The sequence below is a fragment of the Centropristis striata genome, chromosome 1 (genome assembly GCF_030273125.1).
Source record: "Centropristis striata isolate RG_2023a ecotype Rhode Island chromosome 1, C.striata_1.0, whole genome shotgun sequence".
NCBI classification, from domain to species: domain Eukaryota; kingdom Metazoa; phylum Chordata; class Actinopteri; order Perciformes; family Serranidae; genus Centropristis; species Centropristis striata.
In genome coordinates, this window is record NC_081517.1 from 31445132 (window position 1) to 31460242 (window position 15111).

Below are 15111 nucleotides of genomic sequence, written 5' to 3' on the forward strand. Positions count from 1 at the left end.
AAACGACCTGTGCCTTGACAATTCCACATCGTAACTGATATGGGGATATCTGAACTGAGGAACAGGTGAGTCAGGAGAGAGTGGCCTACGCCGATTTTGAGATGCCACTGATTCTGGGGAGGATGCTCTAAAGTCTGCCAACCAGTCCTGCAGGAGCGAAAAGTCAAAATCAGAAGACACAGATTCTGGGGACAAGGCCCTGCTACTAAATAGCTTATCAAGTTCAAAGTCTGAAAAAACTGACTGAGGGGACTCTGGTCTGGTATCGTCAAACAGGGACTCAAGACACAAATCAGTATCTTCCCAGTCCGAAAATGACGATTGTGGCGTAAACGACCTATGCCTTGACAATTCCACATTGTTACTGATATGGGGACATCTGAACTGAGGAACAGGTGAATCAGGAGAGAGTGGTCTTTGTTCAATTTCAGACGCCACTGACTCGGTGGACTGTGGTCTCAACTTGGCGACCCAGTCCTCTATGGAGGAGTAAGTGCACTCCTTGTCTGGCGACACTGCTGGAGACCAAATAGGTTTAAACTCGAAGGGTTTGCAGAAAAACAAAGCCTCGGCTTGCTTTTCATGTGTTCTGCCCCGCACAACATCTGCATATGTAAGAGTTCTTGCAGTGTTCAATAGTGGTGGTGCAGTTATAGCCACGCTTGTGTGTCTCAAGTCAACGTGTAAAGTAAGTGAATCAGGTGAATCTGGTCTGTTGTCATGAAACAGATCCTCCAGACAATAGTCATAATATTCCACATCTGACAGTGTTGAATGTGGTGATACTGGTCTACTTTCAGAATACTGTAAGTAATAGTTACAATGCTGACTCTTCATTTGGCCAAATGTCATGCGGGGGGAAAAAGAACGCTGTTCAACTGATGCCACTGATTCTGGAGAGGATGCTCTAAAGTCTGCCAACCAGTCCTGCAGAAGCGAAAAGTCAAAATCAGAAGACACAGATTCTGGGGACAAGGCCCTGTTTCCAAATAGCTTATCAAGTTCAAAGTCTGAAAAATCTGATTGTGGGGACTCTGGTCTTGTCTCATCAAACAGGGTCTCCAGACACACATCAGTACCTTCCCAATCCGAAAATGATGATTGTGGCGTAAACGACCTGTGCCTTGACAATTCCACATCGTAACTGATATGGGGATATCTGAACTGAGGAACAGGTGAGTCAGGAGAGAGTGGCCTACGCCGATTTTGAGATGCCACTGATTCTGGGGAGGATGCTCTAAAGTCTGCCAACCAGTCCTGCAGGAGCGAAAAGTCAAAATCAGAAGACACAGATTCTGGGGACAAGGCCCTGCTACTAAATAGCTTATCAAGTTCAAAGTCTGAAAAAACTGACTGAGGGGACTCTGGTCTGGTATCGTCAAACAGAGACTCAAGACACAAATCAGTATCTTCCCAGTCCGAAAATGACGATTGTGGCGTAAACGACCTATGCCTTGACAATTCCACATTGTTACTGATATGGGGACATCTGAACTGAGGAACAGGTGAATCAGGAGACAGTGGTCTTTGTTCAATTTCAGACGACACTGACTCGGGGGACTGTGGTCTCAACTTGGCCACCCAGTCCTCTATGGAGGAGTAAGTCCACTCCTTGTCTGGCGACACTGCTGGAGACCAAATAGGTTTAAACTCGAAGGGTATGCAGAAAAACAAAGCCTCGGCTTGTTTTTCATGTGTTCTGCCCCGCACAACATCTGCATATGTAAGAGTTCTTGCAGTGTTCAATAGTGGTGGTGCAGTTATAGCCACGCTTGTGTGTTTCAAGTCAACATGTAAAGTAAGTGAATCAGGTGAATCTGGTCTGTTGTCATGAAACAGATCCTCCAGACAATAGTCATAATATTCCACATCTGACAGTGTTGAATGTGGTGATACTGGTCTACTTTCAGAATACTGTAAGTAATAGTTACAATGCTGACTCTTCATTTGGCCAAATGTCATGCGGGGGGACAAAGAACGCTGTTCAACTGATGCCACTGATTCTGGAGAGGATGCTCTAAAGTCTGCCAACCAGTCCTGCAGAAGCGAAAAGTCAAAATCAGAAGACACAGATTCTGGGGACAAGGCCCTGTTTCCAAATAGCTTATCAAGTTCAAAGTCTGAAAAATCTGATTGTGGGGACTCTGGTCTTGTCTCATCAAACAGGGTCTCCAGACACAAATCAGTACCTTCCCAATCCGAAAATGATGATTGTGGCGTAAACGACCTGTGCCTTGACAATTCCACATCGTAACTGATATGGGGACATCTGAACTGAGGAACAGGTGAGTCAGGAGAGAGGGGCCTACGCCGATTTTGAGATGCCACTGATTCTGGGGAGGATGCTCTAAAGTCTGCCAACCAGTCCTGCAGGAGCGAAAAGTCAAAATCGGAAGACACAGATTCTGGGGACAAGGCCCTGCTACTAAATAGCTTATCAAGTTCAAAGTCTGAAAAAACTGACTGAGGGGACTCTGGTCTGGTATCGTCAAACAGGGACTCAAGACACAAATCAGTATCTTCCCAGTCCGAAAATGACGATTGTGGCGTAAACGACCTATGCCTTGACAATTCCACATTGTTACTGATATGGGGACATCTGAACTGAGGAACAGGTGAATCAGGAGACAGTGGTCTTTGTTCAATTTCAGACACCACTGACTCTGGGGACTGTGGTCTCAACTTGGCGACCCAGTCCTCTATGGAGGAGTAAGTGCACTCCTTGTCTGGCGAAACTGCTGGAGACCAAATAGGTTTAAACTCGAAGGGTTTGCAGAAAAACAAAGCCTCGGCTTGTTTTTCATGCGTTCTGCCCCGCACAACATCTGCATATGTAAGAGTTCTTGCAGTGTTCAATAGTGGTGGTGCAGTTATAGCCACGCTTGTGTGTTTCAAATCAACATGTAAAGTAAGTGAATCAGGTGAATCTGGTCTGTTGTCATGAAACAGATCCTCCAGACAATAGTCATAATATTCCACATCTGACAGTGTTGAATGTGGTGATACTGGTCTACTTTCAGAATACTGTAAGTAATAGTTACAATGCTGACTCTTCATTTGGCCAAATGTCATGCGGGGGGACAAAGAACGCTGTTCAACTGATGCCACTGATTCTGGAGAGGATGCTCTAAAGTCTGCCAACCAGTCCTGCAGAAGCGAAAAGTCAAAATCAGAAGACACAGATTCTGGGGACAAGGCCCTGTTTCCAAATAGCTTATCAAGTTCAAAGTCTGAAAAATCTGATTGTGGGGACTCTGGTCTTGTCTCATCAAACAGGGTCTCCAGACACAAATCAGTACCTTCCCAATCCGAAAATGATGATTGTGGCGTAAACGACCTGTGCCTTGACAATTCCACATCGTAACTGATATGGGGACATCTGAACTGAGGAACAGGTGAGTCAGGAGAGAGGGGCCTACGCCGATTTTGAGATGCCCCTGATTCTGGGGAGGATGCTCTAAAGTCTGCCAACCAGTCCTGCAGGAGCGAAAAGTCAAAATCGGAAGACACACATTCTGGGGACAAGGCCCTGCTACTAAATAGCTTATCAAGTTCAAAGTCTGAAAAAACTGACTGAGGGGACTCTGGTCTGGTATCGTCAAACAGGGACTCAAGACACAAATCAGTATCTTCCCAGTCCGAAAATGACGATTGTGGCGTAAACGACCTATGCCTTGACAATTCCACATTGTTACTGATATGGGGACATCTGAACTGAGGAACAGGTGAATCAGGAGACAGTGGTCTTTGTTCAATTTCAGACACCACTGACTCTGGGGACTGTGGTCTCAACTTGGCGACCCAGTCCTCTATGGAGGAGTAAGTGCACTCCTTGTCTGGCGAAACTGCTGGAGACCAAATAGGTTTAAACTCGAAGGGTTTGCAGAAAAACAAAGCCTCGGCTTGTTTTTCATGCGTTCTGCCCCGCACAACATCTGCATATGTAAGAGTTCTTGCAGTGTTCAATAGTGGTGGTGCAGTTATAGCCACGCTTGTGTGTTTCAAGTCAACATGTAAAGTAAGTGAATCAGGTGAATCTGGTCTGTTGTCATGAAACAGATCCTCCAGACAATAGTCATAATATTCCACATCTGACAGTGTTGAATGTGGTGATACTGGTCTACTTTCAGAATACTGTAAGTAATAGTTACAATGCTGACTCTTCATTTGGCCAAATGTCATGCGGGGGGACAAAGAACGCTGTTCAACTGATGCCACTGATTCTGGAGAGGATGCTCTAAAGTCTGCCAACCAGTCCTGCAGAAGCGAAAAGTCAAAATCAGAAGACACAGATTCTGGGGACAAGGCCCTGTTTCCAAATAGCTTATCAAGTTCAAAGTCTGAAAAATCTGATTGTGGGGACTCTGGTCTTGTCTCATCAAACAGGGTCTCCAGACACAAATCAGTACCTTCCCAATCCGAAAATGATGATTGTGGCGTAAACGACCTGTGCCTTGACAATTCCACATCGTAACTGATATGGGGACATCTGAACTGAGGAACAGGTGAGTCAGGAGAGAGGGGCCTACGCCGATTTTGAGATGCCACTGATTCTGGGGAGGATGCTCTAAAGTCTGCCAACCAGTCCTGCAGGAGCGAAAAGTCAAAATCGGAAGACACAGATTCTGGGGACAAGGCCCTGCTACTAAATATCTTATCAAGTTCAAAGTCTGAAAAAACTGACTGAGGGGACTCTGGTCTGGTATCGTCAAACAGGGACTCAAGACACAAATCAGTATCTTCCCAGTCCGAAAATGAAGATTGTGGCGTAAACGACCTATGCCTTGACAATTCCACATTGTTACTGATATGGGGACATCTGAACTGAGGAACAGGTGAATCAGGAGACAGTGGTCTTTGTTCAATTTCAGACGCCACTGACTCGGGGGACTGTTGTCTCAACTTGGCGACCCAGTCCTCTATGGAGGAGTAAGTGCACTCCTTGTCTGGCGACACTGCTGGAGACCAAATAGGTTTAAACTCGAAGGGTTTGCAGAAAAACAAAGCCTCGGCTTGCTTTTCATGTGTTCTGCCCCGCACAACATCTGCATATGTAAGAGTTCTTGCAGTGTTCAATAGTGGTGGTGCAGTTATAGCCACGCTTGTGTGTTTCAAGTCAACATGTAAAGTAAGTGAATCAGGTGAATCTGGTCTGTTGTCATGAAACAGATCCTCCAGACAATAGTCATAATATTCCACATCTGACAGTGTTGAATGTGGTGATACTGGTCTACTTTCAGAATACTGTAAGTAATAGTTACAATGCTGACTCTTCATTTGGCCAAATGTCATGCGGGGGGACAAAGAACGCTGTTCAACTGATGCCACTGATTCTGGAGAGGATGCTCTAAAGTCTGCCAACCAGTCCTGCAGAAGCGAAAAGTCAAAATCAGAAGACACAGATTCTGGGGACAAGGCCCTGTTTCCAAATAGCTTATCAAGTTCAAAGTCTGAAAAATCTGATTGTGGGGACTCTGGTCTTGTCTCATCAAACAGGGTCTCCAGACACAAATCAGTACCTTCCCAATCCGAAAATGATGATTGTGGCGTAAACGACCTGTGCCTTGACAATTCCACATCGTAACTGATATGGGGACATCTGAACTGAGGAACAGGTGAGTCAGGAGAGAGGGGCCTACGCCGATTTTGAGATGCCACTGATTCTGGGGAGGATGCTCTAAAGTCTGCCAACCAGTCCTGCAGGAGCGAAAAGTCAAAATCGGAAGACACAGATTCTGGGGACAAGGCCCTGCTACTAAATAGCTTATCAAGTTCAAAGTCTGAAAAAACTGACTGAGGGGACTCTGGTCTGGTATCGTCAAACAGGGACTCAAGACACAAATCAGTATCTTCCCAGTCCGAAAATGACGATTGTGGCGTAAACGACCAATGCCTTGACAATTCCACATTGTTACTAATATGGGGACATCTGAACTGAGGAACAGGTGAATCAGGAGACAGTGGTCTTTGTTCAATTTCAGACGACACTGACTCGGGGGACTGTGGTCTCAACTTGGCGACCCAGTCCTCTATGGAGGAGTAAGTGCACTCCTTGTCTGGCGACACTGCTGGAGACCAAATAGGTTTAAACTCGAAGGCTTTGCAGAAAAACAAAGCCTCGGCTTGTTTTTCATGCGTTCTGCCCCGCACAACATCTGCATATGTAAGAGTTCTTGCAGTGTTCAATAGTGGTGGTGCAGTTATAGCCACGCTTGTGTGTTTCAAGTCAACATGTAAAGTAAGTGAATCAGGTGAATCTGGTCTGTTGTCATGAAACAGATCCTCCAGACAATAGTCATAATATTCCACATCTGACAGTGTTGAATGTGGTGATACTGGTCTACTTTCAGAATACTGTAAGTAATAGTTACAATGCTGACTCTTCATTTGGCCAAATGTCATGCGGGGGGACAAAGAACGCTGTTCAACTGATGCCACTGATTCTGGAGAGGATGCTCTAAAGTCTGCCAACCAGTCCTGCAGAAGCGAAAAGTCAAAATCAGAAGACACAGATTCTGGGGACAAGGCCCTGTTTCCAAATAGCTTATCAAGTTCAAAGTCTGAAAAATCTGATTGTGGGGACTCTGGTCTTGTCTCATCAAACAGGGTCTCCAGACACAAATCAGTACCTTCCCAATCCGAAAATGATGATTGTGGCGTAAACGACCTGTGCCTTGACAATTCCACATCGTAACTGATATGGGGACATCTGAACTGAGGAACAGGTGAGTCAGGAGAGAGGGGCCTACGCCGATTTTGAGATGCCACTGATTCTGGGGAGGATGCTCTAAAGTCTGCCAACCAGTCCTGCAGGAGCGAAAAGTCAAAATCGGAAGACACAGATTCTGGGGACAAGGCCCTGCTACTAAATAGCTTATCAAGTTCAAAGTCTGAAAAAACTGACTGAGGGGACTCTGGTCTGGTATCGTCAAACAGGGACTCAAGACACAAATCAGTATCTTCCCAGTCCGAAAATGACGATTGTGGCGTAAACGACCTATGCCTTGACAATTCCACATTGTTACTGATATGGGGACATCTGAACTGAGGAACAGGTGAATCAGGAGACAGTGGTCTTTGTTCAATTTCAGACGACACTGACTCGGGGGACTGTGGTCTCAACTTGGCGACCCAGTCCTCTATGGAGGAGTAAGTGCACTCCTTGTCTGGCGACACTGCTGGAGACCAAATAGGTTTAAACTCGAAGGCTTTGCAGAAAAACAAAGCCTCGGCTTGTTTTTCATGCGTTCTGCCCCGCACAACATCTGCATATGTAAGAGTTCTTGCAGTGTTCAATAGTGGTGGTGCAGTTATAGCCACGCTTGTGTGTTTCAAGTCAACATGTAAAGTAAGTGAATCAGGTGAATCTGGTCTGTTGTCATGAAACAGATCCTCCAGACAATAGTCATAATATTCCACATCTGACAGTGTTGAATGTGGTGATACTGGTCTACTTTCAGAATACTGTAAGTAATAGTTACAATGCTGACTCTTCATTTGGCCAAATGTCATGCGGGGGGACAAAGAACGCTGTTCAACTGATGCCACTGATTCTGGAGAGGATGCTCTAAAGTCTGCCAACCAGTCCTGCAGAAGCGAAAAGTCAAAATCAGAAGACACAGATTCTGGGGACAAGGCCCTGTTTCCAAATAGCTTATCAAGTTCAAAGTCTGAAAAATCTGATTGTGGGGACTCTGGTCTTGTCTCATCAAACAGGGTCTCCAGACACAAATCAGTACCTTCCCAATCCGAAAATGATGATTGTGGCGTAAACGACCTGTGCCTTGACAATTCCATATCGTAACTGATATGGGGACATCTGAACTGAGGAACAGGTGAGTCAGGAGAGAGGGGCCTACGCCGATTTTGAGATGCCACTGATTCTGGGGAGGATGATCTAAAGTCTGCCAACCAGTCCTGCAGGAGCGAAGAGTCAAAATCAGAAGACACAGATTCTGGGGACAAGGCCCTGTTTCCAAATAGCTTATCAAGTTCAAAGTCTGAAAAATCTGATTGTGGGGACTCTGGTCTTGTCTCATCAAACAGGGTCTCCAGACACACATCAGTACCTTCCCAATCCGAAAATGATGATTGTGGCGTTAACGACCTGTGCCTTGACAATTCCACATCGTATCTGATAAGGGGACATCTGAACTGAGGAACAGGTGAGTCAGGAGAGAGGGGCCTACGCCGATTTTGAGATGCCACTGATTCTGGGGAGGATGCTCTAAAGTCTGCCAACCAGTCCTGCAGGAGCGAAAAGTCAAAATCGGAAGACACAGATTCTGGGGACAAGGCCCTGCTACTAAATAGCTTATCAAGTTCAAAGTCTGAAAAAACTGACTGAGGGGACTCTGGTCTGGTATCGTCAAACAGGGACTCAAGACACAAATCAGTATCTTCCCAGTCCGAAAATGACGATTGTGGCGTAAACGACCTATGCCTTGACAATTCCACATTGTTACTGACATGAAGACATCTGAACTGAGGAACAGGTGAATCAGGAGAGAGTGGTCTTTGTTCAATTTCAGACGACACTGACTCGGGGGACTGTGGTCTCAACTTGGCGACCCAGTCCTCTATGGAGGAGTAAGTGCACTCCTTGTCTGGCGACACTGCTGGAGACCAAATAGGTTTAAACTCGAAGGGTTTGCAGGAAAACAAAGCCTCGGCTTGTTTTTCATTTGTTCTGCCCCGCACAACATCTGCATATGTAAGAGTTCTTGCAGTGTTCAATAGTGGTGGTGCAGTTATAGCCACGCTTGTGTGTTTCAAGTCAACATGTAAAGTAAGTGAATCAGGTGAATCTGGTCTGTTGTCATGAAATAGATCCTCCAGACAATAGTCATAATATTCCGCATCTGACAGTGTTGAATGTGGTGATACTGGTCTACTTTCAGAATACTGTAAGTAATAGTTACAATGCTGACTCTTCATTTGGCCAAATGTCATGCGGGGGGACAAAGAACGCTGTTCAACTGATGCCACTGATTCTGGAGAGGATGCTCTAAAGTCTGCCAACCAGTCCTGCAGAAGCGAAAAGTCAAAATCAGAAGACACAGATTCTGGGGACAAGGCCCTGTTTCCAAATAGCTTATCAAGTTCAAAGTCTGAAAAATCTGATTGTGGGGACTCTGGTCTTGTCTCATCAAACAGGGTCTCCAGACACAAATCAGTACCTTCCCAATCCGAAAATGATGATTGTGGCGTAAACGACCTGTGCCTTGACAATTCCACATCGTAACTGATATGGGGACATCTGAACTGAGGAACAGGTGAGTCAGGAGAGAGGGGCCTACGCCGATTTTGAGATGCCACTGATTCTGGGGAGGATGCTCTAAAGTCTGCCAACCAGTCCTGCAGGAGCGAAAAGTCAAAATCGGAAGACACAGATTCTGGGGACAAGGCCCTGCTACTAAATAACTTATCAAGTTCAAAGTCTGAAAAAACTGACTGAGGGGACTCTGGTCTGGTATCGTCAAACAGGGACTCAAGACACAAATCAGTATCTTCCCAGTCCGAAAATGACGATTGTGGCGTAAACGACCTATGCCTTGACAATTCCACATTGTTACTGATATGGGGACATCTGAACTGAGGAACAGGTGAATCAGGAGACAGTGGTCTTTGTTCAATTTCAGACGACACTGACTCGGGGGACTGTGGTCTCAACTTGGCGACCCAGTCCTCTATGGAGGAGTAAGTGCACTCCTTGTCTGGCGACACTGCTGGAGACCAAATAGGTTTAAACTCGAAGGCTTTGCAGAAAAACAAAGCCTCGGCTTGTTTTTCATGCGTTCTGCCCCGCACAACATCTGCATATGTAAGAGTTCTTGCAGTGTTCAATAGTGGTGGTGCAGTTATAGCCACGCTTGTGTGTTTCAAGTCAACATGTAAAGTAAGTGAATCAGGTGAATCTGGTCTGTTGTCATGAAACAGATCCTCCAGACAATAGTCATAATATTCCACATCTGACAGTGTTGAATGTGGTGATACTGGTCTACTTTCAGAATACTGTAAGTAATAGTTACAATGCTGACTCTTCATTTGGCCAAATGTCATGCGGGGGGACAAAGAACGCTGTTCAACTGATGCCACTGATTCTGGAGAGGATGCTCTAAAGTCTGCCAACCAGTCCTGCAGAAGCGAAAAGTCAAAATCAGAAGACACAGATTCTGGGGACAAGGCCCTGTTTCCAAATAGCTTATCAAGTTCAAAGTCTGAAAAATCTGATTGTGGGGACTCTGGTCTTGTCTCATCAAACAGGGTCTCCAGACACAAATCAGTACCTTCCCAATCCGAAAATGATGATTGTGGCGTAAATGACCTGTGCCTTGACAATTCCATATCGTAACTGATATGGGGACATCTGAACTGAGGAACAGGTGAGTCAGGAGAGAGGGGCCTACGCCGATTTTGAGATGCCACTGATTCTGGGGAGGATGCTCTAAAGTCTGCCAACCAGTCCTGCAGGAGCGAAAAGTCAAAATCGGAAGACACAGATTCTGGGGACAAGGCCCTGCTACTAAATAGCTTATCAAGTTCAAAGTCTGAAAAAACTGACTGAGGGGACTCTGGTCTGGTATCGTCAAACAGGGACTCAAGACACAAATCAGTATCTTCCCAGTCCGAAAATGACGATTGTGGCGTAAACGACCTATGCCTTGACAATTCCACATCGTAACTGATATGGGGACATCTGAACTGAGGAACAGGTGAGTCAGGAGAGAGGGGCCTACGCCGATTTTGAGATGCCACTGATTCTGGGGAGGATGCTCTAAAGTCTGCCAACCAGTCCTGCAGAAGCGAAAAGTCAAAATCGGAAGACACAGATTCTGGGGACAAGGCCCTGCTACTAAATAGCTTATCAAGTTCAAAGTCTGAAAAAACTGACTGAGGGGACTCTGGTCTGGTATCGTCAAACAGGGACTCAAGACACAAATCAGTATCTTCCCAGTCCGAAAATGACGATTGTGGCGTAAACGACCTATGCCTTGACAATTCCACATTGTTACTGATATGGAGACATCTGAACTGAGGAACAGGTGAATCAGGAGAGAGTGGTCTTTGTTCAATTTCAGACGACACTGACTCGGGGGACTGTGGTCTCAACTTGGCGACCCAGTCCTCTATGGAGGAGTAAGTGCACTCCTTGTCTGGCGAAACTGCTGGAGACCAAATAGGTTTAAACTCGAAGGGTTTGCAGGAAAACAAAGCCTCGGCTTGTTTTTCATTTGTTCTGCCCCGCACAACATCTGCATATGTAAGAGTTCTTGCAGTGTTCAATAGTGGTGGTGCAGTTATAGCCACGCTTGTGTGTTTCAAGTCAACATGTAAAGTAAGTGAATCAGGTGAATCTGGTCTGTTGTCATGAAATAGATCCTCCAGACAATAGTCATAATATTCCACATCTGTCAGTGTTGAATGTGGTGATACTGGTCTACTTTCAGAATACTGCAAGTAATAGCTACAATGCTGACTCTTCATTTGGCCAAATGTCATGCGGGGGGACAAAGAACGCTGTTCAACTGATGCCACTGATTCTGGGGAGGAAGCTCTAAAGTCTGCCAACCACTCCTGCAGAAGCGAAAAGTCAAAATCAGAAGACACAGATTCTGGGGACAAGGCCCTGTTTCCAAATAGCTTATCAAGTTCAAAGTCTGAAAAATCTGATTGTGGGGACTCTGGTCTTGTCTCATCAAACAGGGTCTCCAGACCCAAATCAGTACCTTCCCAATCCGAAAATGATGATTGTGGCGTAAACGACCTGTGCCTTGACAATTCCACATCGTAACTGATATGGGGACATCTGAACTGAGGAACAGGTGAGTCAGGAGAGAGGGGCCTACGCCGATTTTGAGATGCCACTGATTCTGGGGAGGATGCTCTAAAGTCTGCCAACCAGTCCTGCAGAAGCGAAAAATCAAAATCGGAAGACACAGATTCTGGGGACAAGGCCCTGTTGTCAAATAGCTTATCAAGTTCAAAGTCTGAAAAAACTGACTGAGGGGATTCTGGTCTGGTGTCGTCAAACAGGGACTCAAGGCACAAATCAGTATCTTCCCAGTCCGAAAATGACGATTGTGGCGTAAACGACCTGTATCTTGACAATTCCACATCGTTACTGATATGGGGACATCTGAACTGAGGAACAGGTGAATCAGGAGAGAGTGGTCTTTGTTCACTTTGAGACGCCACTGACTCGGGGGACTGTGGTCTCAACTTGGTTACCCAATCCTCTATGGAGGAGTCTGATGACACTGCTGGAGACAAAACAGGTTTAAACTCAAAGGGTTTGCAGACCAACAAAGCCTCTGCCTGTCTGTCAAGTGTTCCGATTTTATTCAGCCCATCCTCAAATGATGAACAATTGAACTCTGCGTTTGCAGTGTCACTTGAGGAGTTTTCTTCATGTGTTATTGTAACTAACGTATTTGGAAACTCTACCATGTATCTTGGCCTTTCCACAAAGTCAAAAACCATTGGTTCAGGGTTCAGTAGTTGTCTGAACACATCTGAGCTTTCTACAGAGTCTTTCTTCCAATACAAATTTATGGACTCTTGCATTTCATTGGGCTGTGTGATGTTTTGGCTCATGTTTGTTAAATTATTATCTGACTGACCTTGTGATGGGATACATTCAGAGGATTGTGGTTTTAACTTACAAAACCAGTAATCAAGGAAAGATTGACCACTTTCCTTTTGTGGTTTTGGTGCTTCAGATGAAAGCGGACTCAGTAGAACAGAGTCTTCTGTTTTCCTTAAACAGCCTGAATGTTTTCCAGGCAATGTCAGCAAATTGGGTGCATCTGTACTTTTTTCTTCACACCATTCATTAAGCAGTGATAAAGGAGCATTCAGAGAATATTGCAAATGATCTGACACGACTAATTCTGGCTTCAAAGGGTTATCCTCATCAAGTTCTTTGCAGAATTTCTTGTAAGGGGTTGATGTCAGTTGTAATGAGGGTGGATTTCCTCCTGAATATAGCAAATAATAATCACAATATTGACTCATAAGTTGGGCACGTATAGGTTCTGAGAGCAAGAGTTCAAGAAATGAGAAACTGCACTGAGAAGTCTGAGAGTCTGGTGAGGATGCTCGGCAATTCCTATCTGAAAACTCATCACACTCAATGTCAGATTTCATCAGAGAAAATGCACTGAAATCTCTATTTATGTGCACATCTTCAGGTGTTGGTTGACTATATTTAGGTGCTTGGGAGTTAGGGGACAGTGCTCTATATTTATCCCAAGACTCAAAGGACTCAGAACAAAAGGAATGTGATATTACATCTGTGGCAAAATCTTTCGAACCAAGCAGTGATGTACATTCCAATGTATTTGAATGATTGGGGTGTAATTCTTTTACAGTACAATTTACTGTAAAATCTGGTGAACTACGTGTATCAGATCTTGGAGAGAGTGCCCTGCTGCCATCCATTACACTGAAAAAGTCGGCAGATAAAAACTTTCTTTCCCCTAGAGGAGAGTCAGGTGACATTGCTCTATAATCACCAATTGACATGACAGATTCAGGGGACAATGGTCTAGCTATGGGGTCATCTAATACCCATGCCTCTGCAGTAAACAGATCTCTTTCATTAACAGGTGAAAATGAGCCACAGTGCTTTTCAGATGCCAAAGAATCAGCGGTCAAAGGGCTGTACTCTATCAAAGTGGAAGGTAATATCACATCTTGCTCAGATGATTTTAGTGCAAAATGGGTGGTATCAGTTGAGTCACAGGCCATATGTGCAGGGCCACTAGTTTTCAGACTGTGTGGCAAATTGGTCTTTGGTACCTTCATTTTGAATGGTTTTACTATGCTGTAATTAGCTGTATCAATCATGGATTCAACTGAATCATCGATGAAGGGCATGTTTTCTGGATACACATCACTGTACATTTGGGGTTTCGTATTTTCTTCCTTGCTTGATTTGAAGAGATTGATGCCCGTGTCCACACCTGGAAGCTTTCTTATCTTGTCATGACCAGACAGTACTTGGGCTGTGATCTCATCAGTACACGAGAGGTTGCTTTTTTGAGCTACATCTATGTCATCTTCAGTCATAGCCAGAGTTGCTTGTTGGTCTTCTGGTGCCGAGACTAACATGCTAGGGTCAGAAATCCTTCTGAAAATGGTTTTAGCTATGTCTGAATGTTGTGATGCATAGATAAACTCATCACAAAGCTCACTGAAGTCAGTCTCAGCTTGGTCCGACTCTGATAAGCTGAAGCCAAAGTCTCTGATAGATATAGATGATGGTAATGTCAGAATTTCAGGTGACTGCTTTTTGTCATCTTCACAACCACATTGATTCAATGGTAAGGTTTGGCTGAAGTCATCTTTGACTTGGCTCTGAGTGCCATTTTGGAAAAGCCTGGTGAAATGAACTTCAACTCTGCAGCAATCTTGCTGGTCTTTCACTTTAGGGTCATAAACATGGGTTGCTTGGCTCCCTGGTGCTGCTTCATTTGAAGTGGGGAGCGTACTTACTTGCTCATCCGCATTGTCGTAACTTGGAGGTTCTTGTGTAATTACATCCTCAGAGGTCCACAGGTTAGGGTTCAATTCACTGCAACACAAACAGAAGGACAGGAATGTTTTTGCACGAATACTGCTAAAACCCTAATCTAAAAAGACTACAGGGAAACTACCACAAACAATGGGTACAGGGCAAAATACCTTCACTCTCCTTGCATTAGGATATGGCACTGTTCTATTTCCTAGTGTCAACATGCTGGAAAATATTGACCTCCATAAAAACAGCAGTTTTGACTACTTCTTTACGTCTTTGTGGTTATATGGCATGCACAAAGTGTTTCAAATGAAGTGGAACTAAATTAGGCTGCCTATGTGTATTCAAGACATTTAAAATGAAACATTTACTGTGGGATCTCGAGCTCCTCCAACAGGTCACCATGCATGCTCTCTGAGGGAGTGTGTCCAACAGGCTCTGCCCAGGAAGGAATATCCAGTAGGGAAGCAACTGATAGGTCCTCTTCAGAAACAGCTGGGGGTGGTCTGCGGTCTGACTCCACTCTTCTCACAATTCTGGGGCTGTCTGCATCGTCTTGCACTGAAGACAGGGCTACTGACACTGAAAAA

General features: G+C 45.0%; 1 protein-coding gene across 5 annotated transcripts in view; it reads right to left on the reverse strand.

Annotated features, from left to right (window-relative positions):
* The window catches only part of ank2a (ankyrin 2a, neuronal), a 102991-nt gene that overhangs the window by 33119 nt on the left and 54761 nt on the right, over positions 1-15111 (reverse strand). For all 5 annotated transcript variants that reach the window (XM_059338394.1, XM_059338411.1, XM_059338403.1 and 2 more), the window contains 2 exons: positions 14893-15103; positions 14500-14578 (listed from right to left, as the gene is read on the reverse strand). In XM_059338394.1, the coding sequence (XP_059194377.1) occupies positions 14500-14578; positions 14893-15103 (290 nt within the window). The remainder of the gene's footprint in view (positions 1-14499; positions 14579-14892; positions 15104-15111) is intronic.